This window comes from Equus caballus, chromosome 28, assembly GCF_041296265.1.
Source record: "Equus caballus isolate H_3958 breed thoroughbred chromosome 28, TB-T2T, whole genome shotgun sequence".
NCBI classification, from domain to species: domain Eukaryota; kingdom Metazoa; phylum Chordata; class Mammalia; order Perissodactyla; family Equidae; genus Equus; species Equus caballus.
The window spans coordinates 32,369,292-32,396,336 of NC_091711.1; the positions used below are offsets into that span (position 1 = coordinate 32,369,292).

Below are 27,045 nucleotides of genomic sequence, written 5' to 3' on the forward strand. Positions count from 1 at the left end.
TATCAATTTTCAAAATCTCAAACAATTCAAAAGGATAACGATGAAAAGATTCACTCCCCTTCCTTGCAAGAATCCAACTCTTCTTTCTCTCCCCCATGTATCAACGTATGTACTTATTTATAGATCTATAGGTATATTTCACTTTATAAAATAGATTATCTACGCCTTTGGCCTTGCTCAAAGATGGATTTACTATGAAACTAATGAAACTTAAATTCAGGGCCCTTCATTGGCAAAAATCCTTCCCAGGCCCTTTATCTAACTCTATCCGCCATTTTGTATATTTTTCCTTAAAGGGGACACCTCAAAATGTATAAGCTTCAGGCACCACAGAAGTTGATCTGTCCCTGGGTGCTACTTCCCACTCTATCCACTACTTTATCCCTTCAAATCCTCCACTCTTCAAAATCAGTTCAAAGCCTGCCACAAGAAGCCTTCCATGATTGCTCCAATTCAGACTGACTTCTCCCTTCTCTAACTTTCCACCGCATTTATTCACTAGACAATCTCAAAATCCTTTTTCTAAAACCCTCCAGGTTGGTTGAGTTTTGGAATTTAATTTTTTTTAATATTATAGTGCATAAACTATATTTACGTACTGGTGCATAAATTGTGTATTATGTAACACTATCCATCAGGGTCTGAGGTAACACCTCATAATCAAATATGGTAATACATCTTTATCAAAATACATGACTATTCACACTAAGTGAAACAAAGCTGTAAATTGCCTCACTCCAGTTTGCCTTATAACCGGTACTAGGTGAGTTACAAAACAATTTTCAATTGAGGCAGGCCCAGTGGCATAGCGGTTAAATTCGCACGCTCCACTTTGGTGGCGCGGGGTTTGCTGGTTCTGATCCTGGGCACGGACCTATGCGCTGCTTATCAAGCCAAGCTGTGGCAGTCATCCCATATATAAAATAGAGGAAGATGGGCACAGATGTTAGCTCAGAGCCAATCTTCCTCAGCAAAAAGAGGAGAATTAGCTAGGGTTAATCTTCCTCAAAAGGAAAAAAACCTTCAATTTTCAGGGATTTTGGATTTCTGAATTATGGCTAAAGGATTAGAGACCTGAACATTATTGTGTCATTATTTCATGTCTCACCACTCAGGTGTTACTTGACCAAAATGACTCCACCACTGTGTCCCCACTGACATGTCCAGCAGATAGCGAGTGTTCAATAAATTTGACAGAATGAATGAATGAAAGAACTAAGTCTTATATTAGGTTGAACTTGCCAAGGAAAAGGATCGTGTCCTTTTTAGTCAATATCCTCAGCACCAAGGCCAGTGCCTGGCACATGGTGAAAGCGCAGTAAATGCTGGTTGAGTTGAATCACACTTCTCAAATCTCTTGCAATGACTATCCAGAATAGTAAGTACCCAGCAAATACTTTACAATTGATCCCAATATCAGTGACTTACAAAATGAGATTGATTGTCATAGGAGAGGAAATCACTGGGTGGGAAGCATGAGGAAGCAGTAGGAGAAGGAGCCTAGACATGACGACAAACTTGTAGAAAAGTATTGATGCAAGGATTCATATTTCACAGAGACCTTGGACTGTGCAAGAGGAAGGCCATAGACCTTAAGAATTCTGGATCCTCTTTCTTAATGTCAAGTCTTCCCCTGACAACAACCTCTTTCCTGGCTCCCTGCATGACTTAGAATCCTTAATATCATATATGTAGTTACAGAAACACTGCTTATTCTGACCCTTGTCTGGGTAGTTTCAGACTTATATAGAGAGTTGGGCTAAAAGATCACGTGTTAGGTAGACACTGCTAACTGACATTCTGTACTCTAAACTGAACTTTTCTAAATGGAATAGTTTGTTAACTTACCAGCTACACACATTGTTTTTCAATACAGAATGTCTGTAAGCATGGATGTTTGGGCAAATTGTTTTGTCTCTCTGTGTTTCGGTTCCCTCATCAGTAAATGGAATACTGCTACTTACCTCCTAGGGCTGTGATGAAGGTGAAGAAACTAGTATATAAGAGCTTCTCAGAGAGGGACATGATCGCATGGTCATCAGAAATAATACTCACTGTCAGTGTAAGGCAGTTGGATCTGGAAGCCTTAAATTGGCCCTGCATAGCCAATGATAACATTTATACTAACTATTGTTGATATTAGTCACAAAACAATGACTTGCATTTGTATAGCGATCTTGCTTTTCAAAATTCTGTGAATTGATAGCAAACTTATTCCTCCAATTATCCTTTGCAGTACACAAAGCATGTTATCCCAATTTAACAGTGAAGAAACTCCAACCAAATGATGGAGTGCCACTAAGTTCAGGTCAGGTTACAGGAACGCGTGCTTGGTTCTTCAGGTCCAGGTTGGCCCCAGCCCCTTAGCTCATCCTTGACTGTCCCTCTACAACATCCCATCCCTCCCATGTCTGATGTCGATCAGCTCCAATAACCTTGAAAAGTGCTGCTATCTTTACAAAACCGCAAAACCACCTTTCCTTCCCTTATTTTCTGAGACTTCATTTGTTGTTTCGAACAAAAAGATAATAATCTCCGACCCCGTTTTGCTCTCCAATGAGTTTAAACCTATTATATGTCATCAGTCCAGGTACCACTCCCACTCTGCACCTTGTTATCAGGAGGAGAGGGGACATAAATAGTTTCTATACTTGCCTCACTTAGGCACCAATAGCATGGTATAGAAACTGAATTATAGAAGTTATCTGTCTAGGTGGAATACACACACATAGCCATATGTACATATATACTAGATTTAATAATATAATATAGAATAATATAGCTTTATATATAAAATAAAATTTCATAATATAGTTTTTAAAGCTTACATGTGTGTGTATGTGTGTATGTACATAAATATACATGAATATATATATACATATCTTATTATCACTAAAAATAAAGCTTCCTCATATATGAAATGGTGACAATAGCAATAGTGAATACTGTATGAAGCTGTTGTGAGGACCAAATAAATTAACACACGCTAAACACTTAGAACAGTCCCTACTACATAATCACACTCGATAAATGTTATCCATAATAATAATTATTAATTTACATATTATAAGAGGATTCCTGATTTGTAAACACTATTCACTAGAGTGTATTTGAAATTTTAGTTTTTTCAATGCATCAATTTTTTAAATTTATCAATATCTATTTTCCAATGCAATTTTCAGAAAAACATTTTTTTTTTTTGCCAAAGTGGCACGTTATCTTCCTTAGAAGATACTTACAGTACGTGGTAATAAATGTACCTACCATAAGTCAAATCAAACACCCTTGAAGAAATAAAAGCCAGCTGTAATTCCAAACCTTAGCAACAACTGTTTTATACCGTAGGATCTCTTTCTATTCCTCAGTCACAGGCATAGAAAGTAAAGTAAATATTTATTTACTATAAGTCAATACATATTTATTTTCTAAAATTGACTCATCTTCAATTCTGACTGTTTAATTCAGCACTGTTGTCAGAAACAATGGCCTTGGGAAAGGTTTGGCTACTTTTATGCTGTGAATTTGTATCTAAGTTCTAGTACAGAAGTAGCCGTCATTCAGAGGGGTTTGCACCCCCATAGCTTATGATTCCGACAGTCAAAGTTGGAAACGCTCCTCATCCATCACTATGTAAGCAGGGTCGGGGCTGGACCCACTACCTTCTCCCAGCCCTGTGTACCCAAAACGAGGAAGAATAACCAGAGGCAGCTCATTACATTCCTCCAAGGAAAAACTGGGTTCCCAGAGGTGTTTATTAAGGGCTACTTTCTTTAGCTCTGAATCTTTCTTCCTTTCTTGAAAAGAAATCCTTACTTTGAATGCTACCAGTGTACATGAATTCTGGTATATTTGGAATGGACTTCTGAGCAATGTTTTCTCAAGTATGTTCCGCAGGACACTAGTGCTGCAAGATGTTAATAAGTGTTATTTAAAAAAATACATATACGTGTATACACACACAAACACACATATATCAGGGTTCCTTAATCAAATAAAATTGGGAAACACTAGGTTAAACAGCGTTTATCAGAATTTTTTATGGTGGAATTTCTCAGGATCTTTAATATGGTAATATGACTCTCTGAAAGGGAGCATTCTGGGCCACGTCTCTCAAACGTATTTATCTATAGGCTCTCCACCCCACGAAACAGCTTTCTGATTCCAGTGTTCTACAGAACACACTTTGGGAAACTGCTTTAGAATATAGTGCCCCCCCCATATTTTACATCTTTTGCTTATGTCCATTTTCTCAATTCTGAACAGAATTGCTTCTTCTGTATCGCTTTTTTAGTGAATTCACTGTTTCACACTTCCACAGGTGAGGGAATCTGTTTACTATATCAAAAACATTTTCGACTCCTGAAATTGACCATTACAAATTTTTGGTTGATTATAGTAGAACCAGTTAAAGCAATGATTTCTTGATTTGAAAAGAAAAATCAGTTGCACTAACTCATAATTAAATATCAAATTAAAATATCCCAGAATCAAAATTTTGCATAAAACCCATGAGTTTGCCCACACACTTCTCTTCAACTAAATGGCATGGAATTGAACTTATGGTTGTCATACGAACGCTGGTGAGCAAACGCCATTATACCCTCAGGAAACCATGGCAACTGCCATTGATAACCTCTACACTCTCTTATCATAAAATCATGTTAATAAACACATAATAAAAATAAAAGAATATTTGTTATAAAATATTAATCTGGAACAAGGAAAGCCCTAAAAGTTTAGGGATACCTTTTTTTCTTTAAAGTACATTATTCCTTGGGAATGTTAATATTCGAAGAAGTTAATAGTTCTCAAAGGACTACACATGTTAAGTTTAACTGCTAAGTCTAACTGCTCCTACATGTTAAGCAGTTGCTGGTTATAACATTTCATTGTTATCGAAACTTTAAGACTTAAATTTGGACTTAAGACTTGATGAGAAGTCTTGAATGTAGGCATACTATATATATTAATTTCAATTGAAGGGGGAAAAATGCAGTAGGATTTTACAAACTCCATGTATCAAACTCTATGAATTCAAGATTGTGGGGAAATTACAAAGAACTTGAGTGCAAAATTGCATATGGATGTATTGATCACACTGATTTGTGTTTCTCTCTCAATGTTGAAAAAAAATACTCTATTTAAAAAAACAACTAAACCCATAAAATCATTTGATAAAGTTAGTCCCTGTATTACATCATGGTGAAAGGCTGCTATATTTAACTTAAAATAACCAAAATAAAAAACAGTGTCAAAAATGATAAGTTTGGTACAATTTTCCCTAAGCTTCTCTGCTGTTTTCTATTGCAAACCAGAAAATTTAGTATCTCTTTTGCATTAAACTTAGTTCTGTGTGTTTCAGGGCCTCAAAGGAGGATCCAGCTTCAGGTTTCTGACATACAAACCTTAACATAGCCTGAAGAATTCCCCTCGGCACATCGGGAGTAGTCAAATTTCATGTTAACTATTAAATTACAGACATTCATTTACGTTCTCCAAACCTCTGTTTAGAAATTCAAAAGGCCCTTAGAAAACATCCTTAAACCAAAGCCCAAGTTGACAAGTGAAACCGTTTACCTGCGAGAGCAAAACAAAGGGGAGGCCTGGCCATCCCCGCAGGCACATTGCAAAGTGGCACGCGATGTACCCCATCCCCATTGTGAGGCACAAATTCTTTGTGACACTGGGGGACACCGCAGAACAAAAATACTATTAGAAATGCTTCAAAAGGAACATTTTTGGCTGCGATAGAGACTTTTGACATTATTTATTAGGTTCAAAACTGCTTCACAAAAGCCTAACAATAGTTCTGTGGAAACCAGTACATCTGAGGCCCTTTCTGTTGTTCTGGGCAGGCATTGATTTGAAGATGGGCAGCGCTCGCGGAACAATTCCCTCGCAGCGGTCAATGTAAGTGAGCATTCACCCTCGGCCTAGGAGGGGCCTGTGAACAAACCGTATGGAAGCCCCGGGGTGGGCGGGAGGGGGGAGCAGAGCAAACCTTGATTAACCTCTTTGAGGGGAGATGGGTGGGAGCACCGGCAAACCGAGGAAGGGGCGCTCCTGCCAGATTGCCGTGGAGGGAGGCGTCTGCCCTGGGCTCCCTTTTCCCCGGGGGATGAGGATGCTTGGGGAGCATCTCTGATGCCATGGCAACTGCTCCTCTTACAACTAGACTTCCGGTCGCGCCTTGGGGCCGACTTTGGACATCTGGGTTTGCCAGAGCGCCAACTGTGGCTGTCCTCTTTTCCTCCAGCTCGGGCTCTGAGGAACTCCAGGAGACCCTCCACGGAGCCAGTGGGGTCTGGCTTCTTCTGCTGAGGCCGATGGCAGTGTAAGGCCTCGGAGCGGGACCTGGAAGGCAAAGGGCAGGAGTGGCACTGAGGCTCGAAGAATTGACCCGCCCCGCTGGTAAAACTTTCAAAAAAAATCTCCCCTCATAACTGGGTGTTTGAGACATCAACGTTTGTAACGTGCTAAGAGAAAGATTTAAAAGTCCCCTGATATTATCCTCAAGCGTCCCCACGTTTCTTTAAGAAAAGACACTATTCCTTTCCTGTTGTTTGAAAGCACCTTCCCCCCAAAATAATTTTTACGGAATACTCATAAAACTTCTAATTTCAAGGACAACTGTTTAAAACTTCTAAAATAGGGCCTCGAATTCTAAATTTGGGAAAAGTTTGTGAATGGCAGAGTTAGATATCATGCAGCCAAAAAAAAAAAAAGCAAAACCCGGACTCCCAGCCCATTTAGATTTACAACAGATAACTTAAAAATCCAAGAGGCAACTATTTCATGAGTTTCTTTAGAAATTTCAAACCAGCTGAAAATTAAAACCATCAGTGAATTAATCCTGGGTCTACACAACACATACATAGACACTAAAATGGATCTGATTTTTTTTCTATTTTTGCCCAACCAAATCATTTTTTCATATAAAAAATGACGTATTTTTTTTTACAATACAGCCAATACTATTAAAGTATTTTATACTTTTTTGCTGCATTTCCAAATATATATATACATATATATAATGTATGTGTATATATATATATATATATATATCATATACATAGAATCTTGAAGTTTTTACCTAAGAAATTCTGCGCATTGACTATACCAATAAAAGTTTAATTCTTCAGTAGTGTGTTAGGACAATTTACATGGTTTAAATCACTTTCTACAAGTTTTTAAAGGGCTTTGAATAGCATGTAGATGTCTAGAATATTTGGAACAACAAACAGGATCATTCGCAAATTCAAAAAATATGTAAAAGATTTAAAATGCACTTTACCTTCCTAACGGTGTGTGTGACACAGCCACTCTGTCACTGGGTGACCCAATTTAGTGCCTCACATATTGTTCTACGTATAGTATACATCAAGCATCTCCCACTACACGCTCAACACACCCAAGTCAAACAGTGAAAAACATCTAGTGAAACCAACTTTTCCAAAGTGAGAATTATTTTCTGGAAATAAAGGTGGAATGGCATTTCAATATCTCCAGGTAAATAAAAGCTTTCAGAGAGCCAAACACATTGCTTTGTGAAAACTAGAAGCTTAATGACTGTTGATTTGCATTTCCAGCTTTCGCAGATGACCCATTCATCGATGATCAGTGCATGAAGATTCCACCAGTGAATGCGATGTGGCTGTGGAATTTGGAGCAACAGAGTTTGACCTACACAGAATATGCTGTCCTCTGTCTTGAGCCAAAGAATAAGAGATTCCTTTCCTGCATGCAATTCAATAATGATGCATTTTGTAACAAACTGCCTTAGAGGTTTAGTGTGATGTACTGGAATAAACAAAGCTTTGGGTTCAGACCGTCATAGACTTAAATCCTGGCCTAAGCCTCTTTGTCCTTACCTGAAACTTGAGGATTGCATTGCCTACTTTACAGGATTGCCAGTGGGAAAGTCTGTTCATTCATTTATTCATTCATTAATATCTGAATGTCTGTTATGTGCCTGGCAGTGTTCTAGACATTGGAGATTTAGAAAGGAATAAGGCAGGCAATTGTCCTGCCCATATAGAGCTTACGGTCTAGTTGTGCGAAGGTGGAGCGGGGAGGGGGAGCAGACTAATAGATAAGCAAATAAAGAAATGTATAAGTGTTAGTGGGTAATAAATCCTAAGGAGAAAAATAAAGCAGGAAGGAGGTTAGGAATGACCCACCCATGTAGGGAACATTTCAGTAAAGACCTGAAGGAAGTGAAAAAGCAAACCAGTTAAGTATCTGAGGGCAGAACATGATAAAATGTAAAGTATCTGGTACATAGTAAGTGCTCAGCATCCGAGAGCTCTCATTGTCATATTTCGAATCTTAATATAGGAGTGCTCTGACCTGGAGTCAGAATGCAGACTGGAATCCAGGCTCCAGCCCTGAAGTTACAGAATCTCTGTGGGCCTCAGAGTCTGCATCTAAACCATGGGAAAACAACAGTTCCTATCTCGGAGGGTGGCCATATGGACCAAAATTGAAGATGTATGTTCAGATTTTAGCACACTGCCTTTTACATAAGACTCAAACAATGTTAACCAACCAGTATACTCAGCATCCTGTCATCAAATCCTGCCTCCCAGAAGTGAAGGAGTCTCTGAATCAGCATCTTTGTTAAATGGTCTCCCAGCCCCAGCTTTAGGCACTTCTAGCCCAAGCAGTATATTCTCCTCTAGTTCAAAGAAAGTTCTCCTTTGTATTGAGTCAAAACCTGTCCCTTCTATTGGTCAATTCCAACAACTGTACAAACATTTAGAGTGAAATCTACCAAAAAAGTGCCCTAAAAAAAGCTGCACAAAATCAACCTAATCCTTCTTCTATGTGACAATTCCTAGAATATTTGGAATATGCATTGTTTCCTTAAATTTTGTCACCTCCAGCACCATAAACACCACCACCATCATCACCGCTGCCATTCAGTCCCTGCTATGTTCAGGGAACTTTATTTATACCAATCCTCTAATTACAACATCTCTTCAAGGTAGTAATCGTCAGTAGTTTACAGGTTAAAAGACTGGGCTCAAAGAACCTTTCTAAGACTTGATCATGGCTACAAAGCTGAAATGGGAGAGAGCAGAGATTTGAGCCCAGCTCTCCTTGGTTTCAAAGCTTATTCCTTCTGGTCCATCTCCTTACTTTTAATCACTCCTCCTATTATGTGATTTTGAGACATTTCATTATCATATACATTATCCTGTGCTATGAATTCACAGCTTCCTTATCTGTAAAATAGGGATAATAACATTATCTGCCTCAGGGTGTTATATGAGGATTTCATAAAATAATGTAAAAAGCTCAGCATAGTATCTGGCACATGGTGAGAGCTTAATAAGTGGGAGCTGGAATGATGATGATAATGATAATTGTCGTTATCATTATTATCTGGTGCAATACCTGAAGCATCAAATTACTTGTCATCAACTCACACTTGTTCTCTCCTCTAATACAATACTTGGCCACAAGTAGACTTCCGCTAAGCACTCACTGATATAGTTCTTATAGAACCTTCTAGAATAGGACCTGTCATTGAGTCAATAACTTTGCTGTTCATATTGAAGTTAAAAACAAAATGTGACCAACTGAAAAGAGAAAAAAAAGAGTTAGGAAATACAAAATGATACTTACCAGGCGAGACAGAATCTGCCTTGGAATTGTGAGAGGGCTGGTTCTGAGGCCTCGCGTGTCTTTTGATGTGTGTGCCTGCAGCCTCCAGGTGCAGAGGATTTACTGAACAGAATGGGCTAGGCCTTCCTGCCATTTGCTGTTCCAAAACTAGACTGCTCCAGGCTTGCTTGGGTGCTTCTCTAGCTCTCTTATTAATTTCTTGTCTGACAGTGAAGATCAATGGGGTCTCGTCCCATTCACTGGATGGTGTTGGGAAGGGACCAGCTTCTCCGTAGCTATCTTCTTCGAAAGAAGCTATACTTACAGCAGGAGATCTGGGGATAAGGCACTGACGAGTACAAAGCGGTCTTTTACATGCCATTGGAGTCTGAAATACTGTAAAAGGTAAACACATCAGTTTGAAAGAATGCACTTCAGAATCCCCTATTAAACTAATAGCGAGAAGGATGAAATCGGGAAATATATGAATTTTTTTGTTTGTTTCATATTTCTATCCTGAGCAAAGAGAAATGACGAAGAAGCCAAGGATCTGGGTGCCTGAATGGGAGATGTAGAGGAGGAAAAAGACATAGAAGAAGAGGTAAAGGGCGAAAGTGCTTTTGTTGAGTTCAGGCTATGTTTCAGGCACTGTGTGAGGGCCTGGATGTGCTGGTCGTGTAGTTCTCACAAGAACTGTATCGAATAGATACTATTATTATCTCCATTTTGCAAGTCAGAAAGCTAATTTGAGGCTTAGGGTTGAATTGCATGCCCCAAGAAGATATGTTGAAGTCTTAGCCCTCTCCACCTGTGAATGTGACCTTATTTGGAAATACGGTCTTTGCAGATACAGTCAAGTTAAGATGAGGTTGTTAGGGTGAGGCCTTAATCCAATAGGACTAGTGTCCTTATAAGAAGGAAAAACAAACACAGATACACAGGAAGAAGGCCATGTGCTGACAAAGGCAGAGATTGGAGTGATGTATCTACAAACCAAGGTATGCCAAGGATTACAGCAACCACTGGAAGCTGAAAGAAAGGCATGGAATGGATTGTCCCTCAGAACCCCCAGAAGGTGCCAGTCTTGCTAATGCCTGCATTTCTGACTTCTGGCCACCAGAACTGTGAAAAAATAGTTTACCTTAAGCCCTCCAGTTTGTGGTTCCTTGTTAACAGCAGTCCTAAGAAACTAATATACCCACGATAGTTTCAACATGCACATGTTGTTTTAAAATCATTATTAACAGCACGTTTCACCCTCCAAAAATTGTTCAGATTTGGGGCATGGAAAAGAAGAAACATCAGGAGGTGGGAAGATGTGGAGTGGGAGGAGGAAGGGTGTTGGTTTCCTGAGTTCTACTATGTGGCGGAAACTGTGCCAGGATGAAACAACTCTTAATAAGACTCATATTCCCTGTGCTCAAGGTGTAGTCAAGTGGCAAAGAGGATGCTGATCATGTTAGGTACCAAATAACCACAACCTCCTCCTAAACCACAGCCTTGTCTGTAGAAGAGGAAAGCAAAGTAAATGTCTCCAGGACCCTGCAGATAATAGAAATGAGAAAAGGGGCAAAGTAGGGGTACCATGGGAGTAAATGTCCCATCAACAGGGGCCAACCACTTCTCAGATCTTGTATTTTCTTGCCATGAGGGAATGTGGGCCCAGTGAGGACAGATTTTTCTGGATTTTCAGGAGAAGCAAAAATATGTATTTTTATATTTGTAAAATCTTCTGATTTTTAAATGTTAGTAACTCACCTAACTTTTTTTAATACAGTGTGAACTAAACAAAACACATCTGCTCTCTGAATCACCAAAGGCCACCAGTTTGCATCTTTGGCCTATGGCCAGCCTTATGAAAGTCACAATTTCATTTACCTCATTTTACACCATCTTCATCTTAGAACATGATTTTATAAATATTCCTCTTGGAAGTGTGGAAATGCATTTGCAAGCTCTGTGTATAAGCAGATTTTAGAGTTCTAGAACTTTTGTCTACCTCCAACACTTTAGGAAGATTGAGCTTTTGTTTTCATTTTAATTGACTGCCCCATTTCATCTTATAGCCCAGAATTTAAAATGGCAGACAAATTTTTCAGGCTTTCTCAAATGCAGGGAAACATCTAGAATCTTTCAAAACAGGAGCTCTGGGACACTTGAACCAATGGCATTGGGTTGCCCTCATTCTGCTGTTCAACTATCAAGAACAGAATGGAAGGCCTGAAGGCACCTTATACACCTTCACATCCTAGAAGTTATGGGTTGAAAGAGACCTTACAGATTATCCAATGCTGACCCCCACAAGCCTCATCATCCACTTCTGTTTAAATACCTCCAGGAGGCTGAATGTCACTACCTCTGCGTCAGAGATTTCATTGCTTATCAGAAGAGCAAATAAGTAACTTTGTATTTGCAATATAATAGGTATATTATACATATGATATATATCATATTATATATGGGGGATAATTATCAAAGCTTGTCTAACGCACTCATCAGAGATTTCAGGTAGTGTTATAAATTTTATTTAGTCCAAACAATCACAAACATGCTAGAGCCATGAAGTCAAAGTTGTCTTTCTCCTCAGAGTATTATCTCTCTGTGGACAGTCTTCATTTCAGAAACCAGCATTCTATACCATTTTAAAACATGTATAATCCTTTACAGTTTATTTCTTTTCATACCAGTAACCCCTCTTGAGCCTAACAGCAACTCTTTGACGTCCTCATTTTACTGAAAAGGAAACTGATGTCAGAGCATCTTGTCCACACCACTAGTCAAGAATTAGAGAAGCTAGGATTGGGATCCAGGTCTTAGAATTTTGAGGGGGTTTTGTTTTTCTACTAGGCAATAATTTCAGTGGGGCCAGAGGAAACATGTGATTACCATGAACTGAAGGGAAGGATGCAAATGTCCACAATAACAGCTGACAAATAGTGGGCACTGACCACCAATCAGGTACTACCCTCCTGTCCATGCCTTAGCCCATAGGAAATGCTATCAAGATCCCTTCCAACGTACCGAAGAAAGGACATATTAGGATGAGTCCTTTGCCCATGGCCCAGTGACTGAGATTAGCTCCCACAAAAGCCCACATTCTAATTGTTCCCACAGGCTACCTCTCCACATGCTCACTCACTCACGTAAAGACCCAGCTTTTCCCAACTACTGAGGCACTTGTTTTTTGGTACTGTGTTTGTTAAAAAATTCTTCCCTTGGGGCCATCCCCATGGCATAGTGGTTAAGCTCACATGCTCCACTTCAGCGGCCCAGGGTTCACAGGTTCAGATCCTGGGTGCTGACCTACACACTGCTCATCGAGCCATGCAGTGGTGGTGTCCCACATATAAAATAGAGGAAGATTGGCACAGATGTTAGCTCAGGGACAATCTTCCTGACCAAAAGAAAGAAAACTTTCTTCCCAATATTCAAGTTTTGCAAGTCCTTTTAATGTGCAGGCAACTCTGTCTCTTATTTTGCAGCACAGGTCTTCCATCTGTTGCTAACTTCATTTGAAACTGAATTGAATTGAAATTTGAATTTCATTTGAAATACAAGAGATTTCAAGGTACAATACACCTAACTAGGAGCGAAAAAGCTAAGAAACACTTGTGATGGTCACAACCAGAGACACAGACCCACTAAATGACTCAGGTTTAATCATAAGATCATCGAAAGCTTCCCCTCACCCACATCTTATTATCACACCACAGGTCTCCAGCATAATAAAAGTGGGTTACAGCTGAAAGCTACAAGATGTCGACACTCTCTCAGAAAGAGTAGTCAGGAAAGCTAAAAGTCCAGAGGGGAGACAAAAGCAGGAACACTAAGAAACATGAAGCCTCTGGCACCTACAGCTACAATAGACATTGACACAGCCCACCAACACCTAGCCAGATTAACATAAAACCCCACACCAAAGATCTGTTTACTTCATACCTATTACTTGATATATTATGCTTAGCTTTCAACAAAATTTATGAGGCATGCCAAAGGGCAAGAAAAAGCACAGTCTGGAGAGAAAAAGCATGCATAAGAACTGGACTTAGATATAACCCAGATGTTGGAATTATCAGAGAAGGAATTTATAATAGCTATGGTTAATATGTTAAGTGTTCTACTAGAAAAAGTTAACAACATGAAAGAGCATATGAGTAAGGTGAGCAGAGACAGGGAGACTCTAAGAATCAAAAAGAAACGCCACATGGTCTCTCTTATGTGTGGAATCCAAAATAGTCAAACACATAGAAGCACAGACTAGAACAGGAGTTACCAGGGGCAGGGAGGTGGGGGACCTGGGGATGTGTTGGTCAAAGGGTACACAGTTGCTGTTATGTAGGATGAATGTCTAGAGATCAAATGTCCAGCCTGATGACTATAGTTAGTACTGTATTAAATACTGGAAACTTGTTAAGAGAGTAGATTTCAAGAGCTCTCATCATACATACACAAAATGGTAACTGCGTGAAGAGATGACATGTTAATTAGTTTGACTGCAAGAATAATTACACTATGTATATGTGTGTCAAATCCTCATGCCATATACTTTAAATATATACTATTTTTATTAAAAAATAAAATACAACCAAAAAAAGAAATGCAACAAATACAAAGCTACAAATATTGTAACAGACATGAAGAATGCCTTTGATGGGCTCATCAGCAGACTGAACACGTCCAAGGAGGAATCAGTGAGCATGAAGATAGGTCAATAGAACTCCTAAACTAAAATGCAAAGAGAGAAAGGAATGGAAAAAAAATACAAGAACTGTGGGACAATTTCATAAGATATAGCATATACTTCCTAATGGAAGTACCAGAAGAAGAAAAAAGAGAGAATGGGGCAGACTATTTGAAGAAATAATGGCTGAGAACTTTCCAAACTTAATGACAGACACCAAACCATAGATCTAGGCAGCTCAGAGAACATTAAGGCAAGATAAATGCCAAAAAGAAAAAAAAAAATGCATCTGGGCATATCTTATTCAAATTGCAGAAAACCAAACACAAAGAGAAAATCTTGAAAGAAGCTGAGGTGGGGGGCAAGGAATACCTTTCAGAGGAATAAGGATAAGAATTAAAGAAGATTGTTGATCAGAAACCCTGCAAGCAAGAAGAAAGTGGAATGAAATATTTACAAAGTGTTGAAAGACAAAAAATATCAACCTAGTATTCTATATCCAAAAAAATTACCCTTCAGCACTGAAGGAGAAATAGAGACTTTCCCAGATTTTAAAAAAAAAAAAAAAAAAACAGAAAATTCATTACCCAGAGACCTGCCCTGCAAGAAATGTTAAAAGAAGTTCTTCAGGGAGAAGGAAAATAATATAGGTCACAAACTCAGATCTACACAAAGAAAGGAAGAGCTCAGAGAAAGAATAAATAAAATGAAATCTTTTGTTTTCAATTGATCCAAAAGATAATCGCTTCTAAAAGAAGTTTACTCCACCACTTCCTTCCAAAATGGCCCCCTCTGCCCTCCATCACATCTCCTTTCCCTGTTTTATTTTTATTCGATATAACATAACAATGTATTATATTACTAATTGTTTACAAGTTTAATACCCATCACCCTGACTAAAATGTAAGCTTTGTGAGGGCAAGTACCATCTCTGAATTGTTTTCCACAGAATCCCAAGTAATTGCCAGATGGTAGATGCTCACAAAATTACCTTGGAAAGAACAAATGAATGAATGAATGTTTCACCCCTCCAAAGGATGCTCTTCAGCATTACAGCTCTACCCTTCTCCATGTCCACCTCATTGCCCTCCATCCTCCCCTTCTGCAAACTTGTCTAGGGGTAACTACTTCACTTCTCTTTCCTCAGGGATTCGTCCACGCTGCTCAGTTCACCATAATCATCCATTCCAGCTCTAGTGCCTTGTTCCCTACCAAGGACGGCAAACAAGTTTCATCTCAAACATCAGTACCCCAAATTGATTGTGGCATCAATTTTTTAAGAAGAGTTCCAGGGCTGTGTCTCAGTCCATGGAGAAATGACTGATGTCTACCCTGGATGTGGGAGAAGGAAGTGGCCACAAGAGGCACTTGTCATAGCTCAGCTACTTGCTAAGTATGAGGGTGCCTGTCCCTGCCTTCTGTGAGAGGGATGTTCCTTCTCATAATATCACTCGACCACCTCCCTTCCTCTAGTAAAGGGTCACATGAAGAAACTCTCACCATGCATCAGAAAGTAACTGAAGAACATCCAGATACATCACCCTCCTCCCGTGACACCACCTCTTCCCCATGACATCATCAGCCTTACTCAGTTGCACTTGAATCACAGAAATCTCCAGCCCACGGACATAGATATGTATTTGAATGTTTTGTTTTTAAACTTCTGGGCTAGACTACAAATTGTTTCCAACACAAAGTGTAATTTGAGATCCAGTGCTTTACTTTCTAATGGATTCGTTGAATGAATGTCTCCAGACGTTGGTTTCCTCATCTATCAGAAGAATTAAAATAACCTCTAAATTATCTCCAGCCCTAATAATCCTGTGAGTCTCTGAGTTTTTTTTTTTAAATCGCACTGAACATTTTTTCTTTAATTACTTTATTTTTTGAAACATTATGTTACCATATGAAATTGCCGTTTTGTAGGACACAAATGGACAAATGTAAATGGCACAAATGGCAATCTTGTAAATTACAACTTAATGTCACACTTGCAAGAGTATCAGTGACAAATACACAGAGTTTAAAGATAACACACAGCCACAGATCAGTTCAATTTCATTATAGAAATATCCACAATTTATTCTTCCATTCTTTTATTCATGGCCAGATGAGTGAAGTCAAGTTTTGTTCTGATTTTTAATATTACAAACAAGGCCGCTATGAACATTCTTGACCACGTCCTCTGCTGCACATATTCTAGTTTCTCTTGAGTGGGATAGCCAAGTCATCAGGTATGCGTATCTTCAACCTTATTATGCAATGCCCATTGTTTTCCAGAGTGTTTTTACCAATTTACACTCCCACCAGCAGTGCATAAGGTGTCCCGTTGTTCCACATACTTGCCAACATTTGCTATTACTTGACTGTAGTTTTCAATTTTGCCATTCTGGTGGATATAAAACCATACTGAACTGTGGTTTTAGTTTTTATTTCCCTGATAAATAATGAGCTTGAGCATGTCTCCTCCCACTAAATCTTTAATCTGAATTGCTTGCAAGCTATGTAATTGGAGGTTGAGCTTCAGACCCTTTCCCCTTTCCTTTCTCCTGCACCGTGTATTCTAACCAGCTGGCGAATAGTGACATAGCCCTGGAGGACACTGCAGGGAGCACGTGGATAATCCACAAGTCAGTAATCTGCCGCTCAATAAATAACCAGGAGTTGACCCTCGGGGATTGTATTTGCACAATTCAACTGCCGTGACCCAGTGTAATATTTCATGCCTTGCTAAAACTCTGGCCAAGCACTATTTTGCATACAACTAAGTACTTGGACAATTCTTTCATCTGAATGATTAGCTTATTTCAGCCACAGCTTGCTTGAGGTACAAAAGGCCAGTGCTACCTGCCAGTGGCATCACTCCGGATGGCACCTTAGCCCTCTTACGTGAATTTTCTCACATTTCTCACCCTTCCCCCTTGAGGATGTGCAGTTTCTCAATGACCCTTCTTAAAATGTGATATTAAGATTGGAAAACATTTTAAATCACATTATTCAATAGCACATATTCAGGAAAGCAACCCTTCATTATATTTCTTTTGTAAGAAAAAAGCAAAAGTCTTTCTCCCTCAAGCTAGAGAATGCAACAGGAATGATGATCTTTCTTAAATGATCCTGTGAATAAATGATTCTGATGAATAAAATTAAAAGAGAGGATGGAAAAAAAAAGTCACAAATAGGATCAGGAACAGTTGAAAAAGAAATCCAGGCTACGCCCAACCCCATCCTTTGTTGAAGGGATCACCAGAGATCTATGTAGATATTATTTTGAAATTTAGAGTTTCAACTTGTATGAACATGAATGCCCATGCTGAGTTTTTGCGTGCCTCTGTGAAACAGCAAAAAGAACCCGACAGACCCTATTCTTGCATTAAAGCAACATACTGTGGAAAGTCTGAAAATAAACCATCTATGCTTGATTAATTAGGTTTGTAAGTATTGTTTCAGAACCAAACAATATTTCTAAAGATTTCAATAGTTCAAAGATTGCCCTATGGCCGTCTGGCCAATACATCTTCTAACACATGCAGTTTACAAGCATTTTTCTTCCCAATATGTTGTCTTTGGTTGGTGCGACATTGTTTGAGTGCAGGGCTATTTGGGTCATAGTGGTTTTCTCCACTGCACAGCAGTGGTGCTGAGCACAGCACTTCGACCATACATCTTCCATGTCATTTCCATCAAAGGCACATGATACTTCCTGGTGACCAATCAGGAGTGGTCCAGCATCCTAACAGAGGGCATATTGGCAAACCAAGCTTTCTTAATGACAGCCATTGTTCAAGGCCAACAAAAGGGAGGTCCTGAATATTAACATGTGGCCTTGTGTAAAGGTCACCAGTATGGCACATCCATCATATTTCACAACCGAGAAAGAGAACTTTATAAGTTCTGTCAGAACCTACTGTTGTCCAAATAAATGTATTAGGCTGACAGCTGACACCAACGAGGCAAATAATCTTGAGTGATGATCTCCTCTTTTAACAAATATCCTTTCACTTCTTTGAAGCAGCAGCAGACATTATGGTGAGAGACCATGTTTAAGGAATATACCTCGAGGCCACAGGGGGTTAGAATAACCAGGCAACCCAATTAAAATATTAATGTAATAACATGTAATCATTAGACCAAGTGCGTCTCCTTCTAACAGGCATAACTTTCCACACTGAAAAGAGAAATCAGATATTTTAACATCTCAGAGTCTTGAATGATCTTCTTGACAGTAAAGACCCACAAGTCCGTGAAAATTCTGTCAATAAAATTTAATACAACTGGTATAAAAGAACTCAAAGGCCTGGGTCTATTGACAACACTGCATGTTGGTTAAAGGCTATACAGAGCAAAGTATGATGGCGGAATTGAATGAAGCTAAACATTATCACAGGCACTTAATGTTAAACCTAAGAGTAAATAGGAAGCTTTCTTACTTCACAATCTTAATCAGAATCAGTTCCATGTTCAATATAGAAATACGGGGTTCTGGTTATTGAGTATGATCTTTAAAAAAAGTTGGAATTTATTTCTATTTAAGAGATCCAAAAAGAATACAATTAAGAGAAAGATTAGTGAATAAACAGGTATCTCATCTCCCTCACTCTGACCTTCCTGTCACAGCCAAGGGGAAGGGGGCCAGAGGCAGGGAGGGAATGAGAGAGAGAATGAGAAAGAAGAAGAGAGGGCAACCTTCTTAGTTTCTTGGATACATCATTCTCTCTCTTGTCATTCAGACGTATTCCTTCTCTGCCATAGTTTCCACAGCCCCTGTTCCTCTGACCAATTTCTACTCCTCCTTCTGTTCTCTTTCCTAACCCCTGAACCACTTAGATCCTTCTGCTGTATATTCTCATAGTTCCTTGGTCATGCTTTATCATAACACTCAACACTTGAATTGCTTACTGAATTGTGTTGTCTTCAAAATTATTCCAAACTCCATGAGGAGAGAGGTAGGATGTGTCAATTTCATCATTGCAGATTCTCTATAAACTTTTGTACATAAATAGTGATTTTAAATAATAAAACAGGATTAAAGTATGAATTCACCACATCTTGACTTAAAACATGTTTCCGTTAAGTAAAAGAAATTCTCATGCACATGAAGGAAGGATTCAGCATTGGAGCAATTTATCTTTATTGTACTATAGAGAAGACAGCAAGTAACTACAATATAGACTCACCAATTCATACTCTATTATTTCAGAGCAGGGCATAACCAGATAACGGAAGGAAAGAAGTCAACTTTTGAGCTATCTTTGAAAGGGCATTTGCTAGGCAAAATAATTGTGTACATAATATATAGGGAAAAAATTATCCAAAATAATGGTGTTTCAAAACACTCAGCCACTTGTCTTGGCATTGAGTCCTCCTTTCCACCTCTGTACATTGGCTCCACTTGGAATGTTGTCTACCTATCTACAGCCTATTAGCCTTCAAGGCCCAGGGTAAGTACCACTTCTTTTATGATACCCTCCGCTACTGCTCATGCTCACAAGACTCTCCCTGACTTCTGAATGACTCTAGTTCTTCCTGTATTCTCACTGGACACTAACCACATTGTAACTGAAAGTCTTAGGTGAGTACACATTTTTTCGTTTACAAAAAAAAAGTTGTAAATTATTTGAGGGAAGAATCTACATATTTTTACTTTTATGAATCCAGCCCAGTGTCTAGCATGTTGCACTCTGTGAGTGTTCAATAAATATTTTCTAAATAAATGATGAATATATAAAAGTAATCATTCTAAGTCTTTGAGCAAATTCTAAAAAAAATCTCTGTTGGCAATGATTTATTACACTTATATAGTAGTCACTTTTTTTTTTTAAGATTTTATTTTTTCCTTTTTTTCCCCAAAGCCACCCGGTACATAGTTGTATATTCTTCGTTGTGGATCCTTCTAGTTGTGGCATGTGGGACGCTGCCTCAGCATGGTTTGATGAGCCGTGCCATGTCCGCGCCCAGGATTTGAACCAACAAAACACTGGGCTGCCTGCAGTGGAGCGCGCAAACTTAACCACTCGGCCACGGGGCCAGCCCCTATATAGTAGTCACTTTTATTCTGTCTGCCCAGACACATATATATACTTTCTTCAAGCCAATGATCCTATGTCTCCGAGTGGTTTAAATGAGAGCTTCCCTATTATTAGATTCTTCCCTTCTTCAGCTACAATGGGAAAGTCATCCAAGATGGCGTCCTACTCCCTATCCCCAGTTGATGGGTTCAGGTATGTGCAGCCAACTCAAGCTTGGACAATCACTCTTTCAATGGATTTTTGTTCTTAGGACCTAAGAAACCACACCTCAATCCCTTTCTGGAGGGAGATGCTGTGAAATACGAGCTGCAGTTTAGTGGAGGACATCTTTCAGTCTTTAATGAAGAAGCTACTCTGAGGAAACGAAGAAGACATTGCAGGAAGAATGAGAAGCCCAAGATGGAGGGTCCTAGGGGTTCTCACGCTCCCTGGTTCACATCTTCCCTGAGTCCCAACTCACACCAAATTCCATTTGCTTTAGATATGTAAGATCTCTCTCTCTTTTTGACCAATGTAATTCAGATTGATCTCCATGATGCCTACCCAAAATAGCTTTAATAAAACTAGTCACTATTATTGCATTACATTAACTGACACTGCACTTCTTTACAAGGATAAACTGGTTTCTCCCTCACAAATGTCTAAATTCATAAGAATGCTATTTGGTACATCTGCTATTTCTCTTAAATAAATGGAGTGCTTATAGAAAATATGCTTAGATAAGTTATGAACAACTTTCCTCCTTATAAATGTGGTAAATTTATTACCATCTCTTACTGAATTCAAAAAACAGAAGTGATAACGTCAAGGCCCCAGGTAACAATAATTCATAACTGCACATTTCCTACTGGAAATACTAAAATTATGCATTATAAAAAAATAAAATATTGCTCAGTTCCACTCTATCTGTTCCACTCTACAGATGATGAAGAAATAGGCTTAGAGAAGTTAAGAGACTTTTCCAAGGTTACCCAACTCTTCATTGGTAGAAGCAATCTTCTATGCTTGACTTAAAGTGCCTAGCACAATGTCTAGCACCCCATAGATGCACATCTCCATTAGTTCTTCTCCATCTCTTTCTTCCCCCAAATTCTGGCCTTTGTCCACCACATCACTCCTGAATACTATAGGGATTCCTGAAGCTGAATTCTACAACCTCCCCTTTCTGACTTAGGGCAGCCTCTAATCCTCTGTGCCTCTGTTTCCCATCAGAAAGAAAGACAGAAATAGTTATTATGTTCATCCAACAAAAAGGAAATTAATGGTTGATTAGATGCCTGTTCAACACACTGAGGATGAAAACCAGTCTTCATGGTGAATTATTGAATTAGGAGGCCAACTTACAGTGAGGCTGTGTCTACATAAAGCCAAACATCAGTCAATTCAGCCAAAAAAAGACTACAGTTTAGCGACAGGGAAAATGAAATTAGTTGATCAGGACTGTGCAGACAACATAAAATGAAGAAACAAGCGTTAATACAATAGCACAGAAAAAGTCCTGGCAGAGTTTACAAACTTAAAGGAAAGAATAAGTAAGAGTGAAACTTTTGATGTTCACTGTCAGAAAAATAGAGGTCCTATTGAACATACAGAAATAGACTCAATTTTGTGTGGGGTTATACGTTCCTCTCTTTCTTCTGTTATTTCTATTTCCTTTTCAGATTTCAAATTTAAGATGGAAGTCAAGAAAAAACAAAGCCAGTATCCAAAGATCTGAGTTATGCCCCAGCCCAGGATATTGAAAAGAAGTGCTCTCCTTTGGTAAATCTGGCGTATAACAGATTATGATGCAATCATTCAACATAACTTAGTGTCATATTTGGTGAATTAAATATTATCTTCATTTTCTTTAAGGCAAAAAGTATATTGAGATGAATATTATCTATAGAGAATTCTAAATAGCAAAACTCATTTGATGTTCACATTGATTTTCCCAAATCCTTTTCAATACTGTGGCAAGAATCAGAAAATCCTCTGTAATTTGTGTAATTATTTGGTTGACTCTTTAGATAGTAGTTGTTGACTAGCATTAAGACATATGTCCACTGTGCTTTTAGGGGATGTCATTTTAATGTCCTGCAATATTTTTAGATTGATGCTTCAATTACAAGCACCGCAATATCTCTATACTGTAATATTTACAGTCCATAAACTCAAAATGGTACTAAAACAGCATTAAGTTTTCATAACTATTGACTCATAACTATTTCATAACTATTGACCATTCATTGGGTAGGAGGAGAGATGTTGAGAACTTATGAGTAATTTATCACTTCATTAAGAATAAAATACAATTAATTAAAATTACAGATCTTAATTAATAACTTATTAATTCAACTCTCCTCCTAACCCTAAAAGAATTAGCCCCAGGAGTTAGACAAAAGAAGCATTCTCCAAGACAAATTGGAAAGTTCAGTTTTGTGAACTGAGTCCTGAACCCCAGGAATGAACACTCGCAGCTGCAACCATGAACTGTTTTCTGTTACCTTAAATGCTGCTGGGCCATATGGAGCATTTCTGAGGACCTTCTATTTTAAAAAGTTCTGTTCATATTTTATGCTTTTCCATATGTCTCATCCTTACTTCAGAGTTTCTATTCATTTCCATAAAAATAAGAGCTTTGTTTTACAAGAGTTCATTTTTCTCTCTCTCCTCATCCCTATTATGGCCACAAACCTCTACTTGGGTTATTACAGCCACTCTAGGACCAGCTGATTGTGGCAAGATGAATAGAGAATTATTTGGAAGGAAAACAGCAGCAGCAGATGATCCGTGTGGCTGCAGGGCTCCTGTTTCTTTGCTCATTCCAACCAACTCAGTGTGGAGGATAAGAAACCTGACACTGGTGTTGAACTGCTTCAAAATGAATAAAATGTTTACAGAAATCATCGTCGAAACCCTGAAGGAAGACATGATTTGGTTAACCAAAAATTAACCAAAATGTGTTTGCTCAAAAAAGGAGCTCCCTGTAGTTTGGGGTTGACTTTGAGCAATTATCCAAACAAAACAGTTGGCGCCTGTGTTGGCGACAAAATAGTGTTTGCATAAAGTAGAGGAAGAAGACAAATATGCATGAAAATTAAATTTAGGCCTCTGGGACTCCCCTTTTGGGGCCATAGAAGAGCTGATTACATGTTCACAGCTGGAATTGGTGTTGGCAGGCAAGCCTTATTCATGGGCAGACGGAGGGATTCCGTTTTTGAGCAACACTCTTGTGACAAAGCAAGAATGGCATCATTAAAAGCATCTGATGCTTACAGACCTCAAGCCCCATGGCCCCAAGCTGCTCAGATCTGGCAACCAACTGGAGTTGTCTCCACTGGGAAATCCTTATGTGGCTCAAAGGGTATGTGTCTGCTCAAGCACAGGCTCCCTCTCAAATCCCTCATCTCACTCTCAACCACCCTGACTTCTCTTTGCAACTTTTCCATTTAGAAGGTAGTGAACATAGCCAAGGAAACAGTATTCTAGATGATAGGAAAGCTGGATCTTGCAATACCAAGTTTGAAGGTCACAACATGATGCTGAAGCTGTCTTGGAACAGGGTCTCTTGGGGACTTAATGAACAAAAGTGTGTGTTTTAGAAGCATTTGGCAATAGTTCTCTTGGCATGGTTCTCTTGGCATCTGTGGTGGTAGATTGCAGAAATGGCCCCAATTCTCTACACTTCCTTTGCAATTTGACTTTGTCCCATCTCACAATAGAGTATGTTTCCCTACTCCTTAATCTGGGCTGGTCTTGTGACTTGTTTTGCCCAATAGAATGTGGAGAAAATGATGAGGGCTTCCTATGACAACTTAAAGCATGAAGGATGAGCTGAAATTAGCATGATGAATAGGGAAAAATGAACAATAGTGTCCCAAGGTGAGGAAGAGAATGTTATGCTCAATAATAATAGTATCTAAGATTTATTGGGCCTTCACGATGCGCCAGGAACTATTCAAAGCATTTTACTTTTAACTAATCTAATTCCCCACAACAACCTGATGAAATAGGTACAATTATTACCCTCATTTTTTTCAAATTAAGAAAAGAAGGACGTTAAGAAACTTGGCCAATGTCCCACAGATAGTAATTTGCAGGGCTGGGATTCAAAACCAAAGCCAGTTGGGTTCAGAGCCCGTATTCTTCCACCATTGTGCTATGGTGCCCTTGAAAGTACTGAAGAAGATCAGCAAGACAAGAACAGGTTATCAAAGGCAGGAACCAGGACGTCTGCAATAGCCTCACAACCAGGATCCGATGTCCCTTCCTTACTCCTCAGTCTGTTCTTGATGGAGCAACTAGAGGGATCCTTTTAAAAGTTGGAAGGATTTTAACCACCTCACTCAAACCCTTCCAATGCCTTCCCATTGCACTTACAGAAAGATAAAAATGTCTTATCATGGTCACAAAGCCTTACACGTAGTCCCTGCCTACCTCTCTACCTACCCACCTTACCACTCTTCATCTTTTTCACTCCACTACAGATTCTAGACCACTGCAAGCATGTTCCCAGCCAGAGTCCACGCCTTTGCTGTTGCCTCTGCTTAGAATGTTATTTCCCTAGACATTGGCATTGGCTCGACCTCTTGCTTCCTTCAAAATCTGCACTAATCTCACTTCCTCAAAGAGATCTTCCTTGATTGCTTAACTAAAATGGCACCTCCCGATCTCATTGCTGTCTCCTTACTCTGGTCTGAAGAAACATAATATGAAGAAAACTTCATAGCACTTACCACTGCCTGAAATTATATCTGTTTGTTTACTTGTTTACTGTCTGCCTGTCCCACTAGAATGTATGTTCCATAAGGTAGGGCCCTTGGTATTCTTGTTTATTGCCTAGACCAGTGTCTGGCATATAAAAAACATTTAATCCACTTTACAAAATATCCCAGAGCCTTGATATTGCTTAAGATTGCTTCACTTTTAAAAGCTTCAAAAATTTGGAACATTAACCAACAAAAGCATGCCCTAAGTAGGACAAGTAGGAACATGAAAATAGTTAAAGAAGTGGTTCTCAAACTTCAGTGAGCAAGTGTGCACCTTTTGCATCAAGACCTCTGGAGTGGGGAGCTCCTAGGTGATTCTAATCCACATGATCTGTCAACAGCTTGTCAGATTTAGCAAATAAAACTATGGGATGCCTAGGTAAGCCTGAATTTCAGATAAACAACAACTATATTGCATGGGGCATGTTTATACTAAAAATGATCTGAAGGATAAACTGAGTGTCCTATAGTCTATCTGAAAACACTGTGGACCACACTTAGAGAAAAACTCACTATTAAAGGGAGAGATGATAGTCAGTCTGGAAAAAGTAATTTTGATTGAGAAAGGGGCATGGTTCACAGTGATGTTCAAATATCTGAAGAGAAAGGACCTCTAGTCTCTGTTACTCGAGAGGACAGAACTAAGACCAGATGCTGAAGTCACCTTTCCAATAAATGCAGGTGGGCAACCGTGGGATGGATTACCTCTCACAGCAGTGGTTTTCCATCTCCAGGAATATACAAGCCATGTTGTTGAAAGAATTGAGTGGATGTTGAAGAAGGGAGTGTGTTCTGGGTGAAGGTGGATCAATTCCAACGCTAGGAGTGTCACAGATGGAGTGAGAATAGACCTCCTCTGTATTAGACAAGACTCCATTCACTGCAAGTAACCAGAATCCAACTCAAATGGGCTTAAGCAAAAAGATGAGTTTATTATTTTGCACTGAAAAGAACCAGGAGGAACTTGATTCGGGAATGACTGAATTCAGATATGTAGAAGTGATGTCATCAGGATTCAGATCCATCTCTTTGCACTATTTTTTCCTGCACTGGCTTCATTCTTAAGCAGTCTCCTCTTTCATGGTGATAAAATGGTCACCAGTGTTCCAGGCCAACATCCTAACAGGTCAGCAATCTCATCAAGGGGAAAGCATTCCTCTTTCTCAATCGTTTCAGCAAAATTGCAAAGACAACATCTCACGGCTTGCCTTGGGTCAGATGCCAACCCCCAAACCAATATCACAGTGCCCAGGAGAAGTATATGTTCTGCTGAGACTCATTTAGGTCATGTGCTCATTCCTGGAAATTGGGAGTAGAGTCAGCCCCACCCAAGTTAGCAGAACTGATAGTGGGAGAGGAAGGTGATGCAACCAAAAAAAAAGGGATACTGGATGCTGGGCAGATAGAAATATCAGATAGTCCTATATTCCAAATTAAATATTTGTCAGCTATATTAACAGTACCATAAAGGCTAACACATTTTATTACAATCATCCTCCTCCGAATATGCCTTCATTTCTTCAGCAAGTTTCTCCTTCACAATAGGAAGATGCATCTCTCTCCCTCCCCCAAACCCAATCCTTTTCCCACAGTTCAGTTCCACTGAGCGGAAGCATTTCTTGAAGAGAAAATATTTCAATGCTTTAGAAAGACAACTTTTCCAATAAATACAGGTGGGCAATGGTGGGATGGGTTACCTCTCTCAGCAGTGGTTTCCCATGTTGTTGAAAGAATTGAATGAATGTTGAGAAAGGCAGTCAGTTCTGGATGAGGGTCGATCAATTCCAGAGACTCTTCCAACGCTAGGAACTCAGTACTTTGGAAGGAGAGAGAGATGGACCTCCTTTATTTCTTGAACATTTCTGAATTGAAAACAATTATTGAGCACCTAGTATTTCCAGGCACCATGCCAAAAACTAGGACTACAAAGATAACGAAAGCACAGTTTGTGTCCTTCAGAATATCCTGACCTAGT

The 27,045-nt window shown here is 39.1% G+C and overlaps 1 protein-coding gene and 1 long non-coding RNA gene across 5 annotated transcripts in view; one reads left to right on the forward strand and one right to left on the reverse strand.

Moving 5' to 3' along the window:
- Nucleotides 1-3,717: 3,717 nt before the first annotated feature.
- C28H12orf42 (chromosome 28 C12orf42 homolog) overlaps nt 3,718-27,045 on the reverse strand; it is a 164,904-nt gene continuing 141,576 nt past the window's right edge. For 2 of the 3 annotated variants that reach the window (XM_023631508.2, XM_023631510.2), the window contains 2 exons: nt 9,631-10,005; nt 3,718-6,354 (listed from right to left, as the gene is read on the reverse strand). In XM_023631508.2, coding sequence (XP_023487276.1) covers nt 5,906-6,354; nt 9,631-10,005 — 824 coding nt within the window. In that variant the 3' untranslated portion in view covers nt 3,718-5,905. The remainder of the gene's footprint in view (nt 6,355-9,630; nt 10,006-27,045) is intronic. The other variant, XM_023631509.2, reaches the window with a different exon arrangement.
- Nucleotides 5,917-7,844, forward strand: LOC106782720 (uncharacterized). 2 transcript variants are annotated; one of them, XR_001380000.3, is made up of 3 exons: nt 5,917-5,957; nt 6,257-6,411; nt 7,590-7,844. It is a non-coding gene; the product is annotated as an uncharacterized lncRNA (long non-coding RNA). The 2 variants fall into 2 exon arrangements; XR_011433549.1 differs by lacking the exon at nt 5,917-5,957 and having other exon boundaries at nt 5,960-6,411.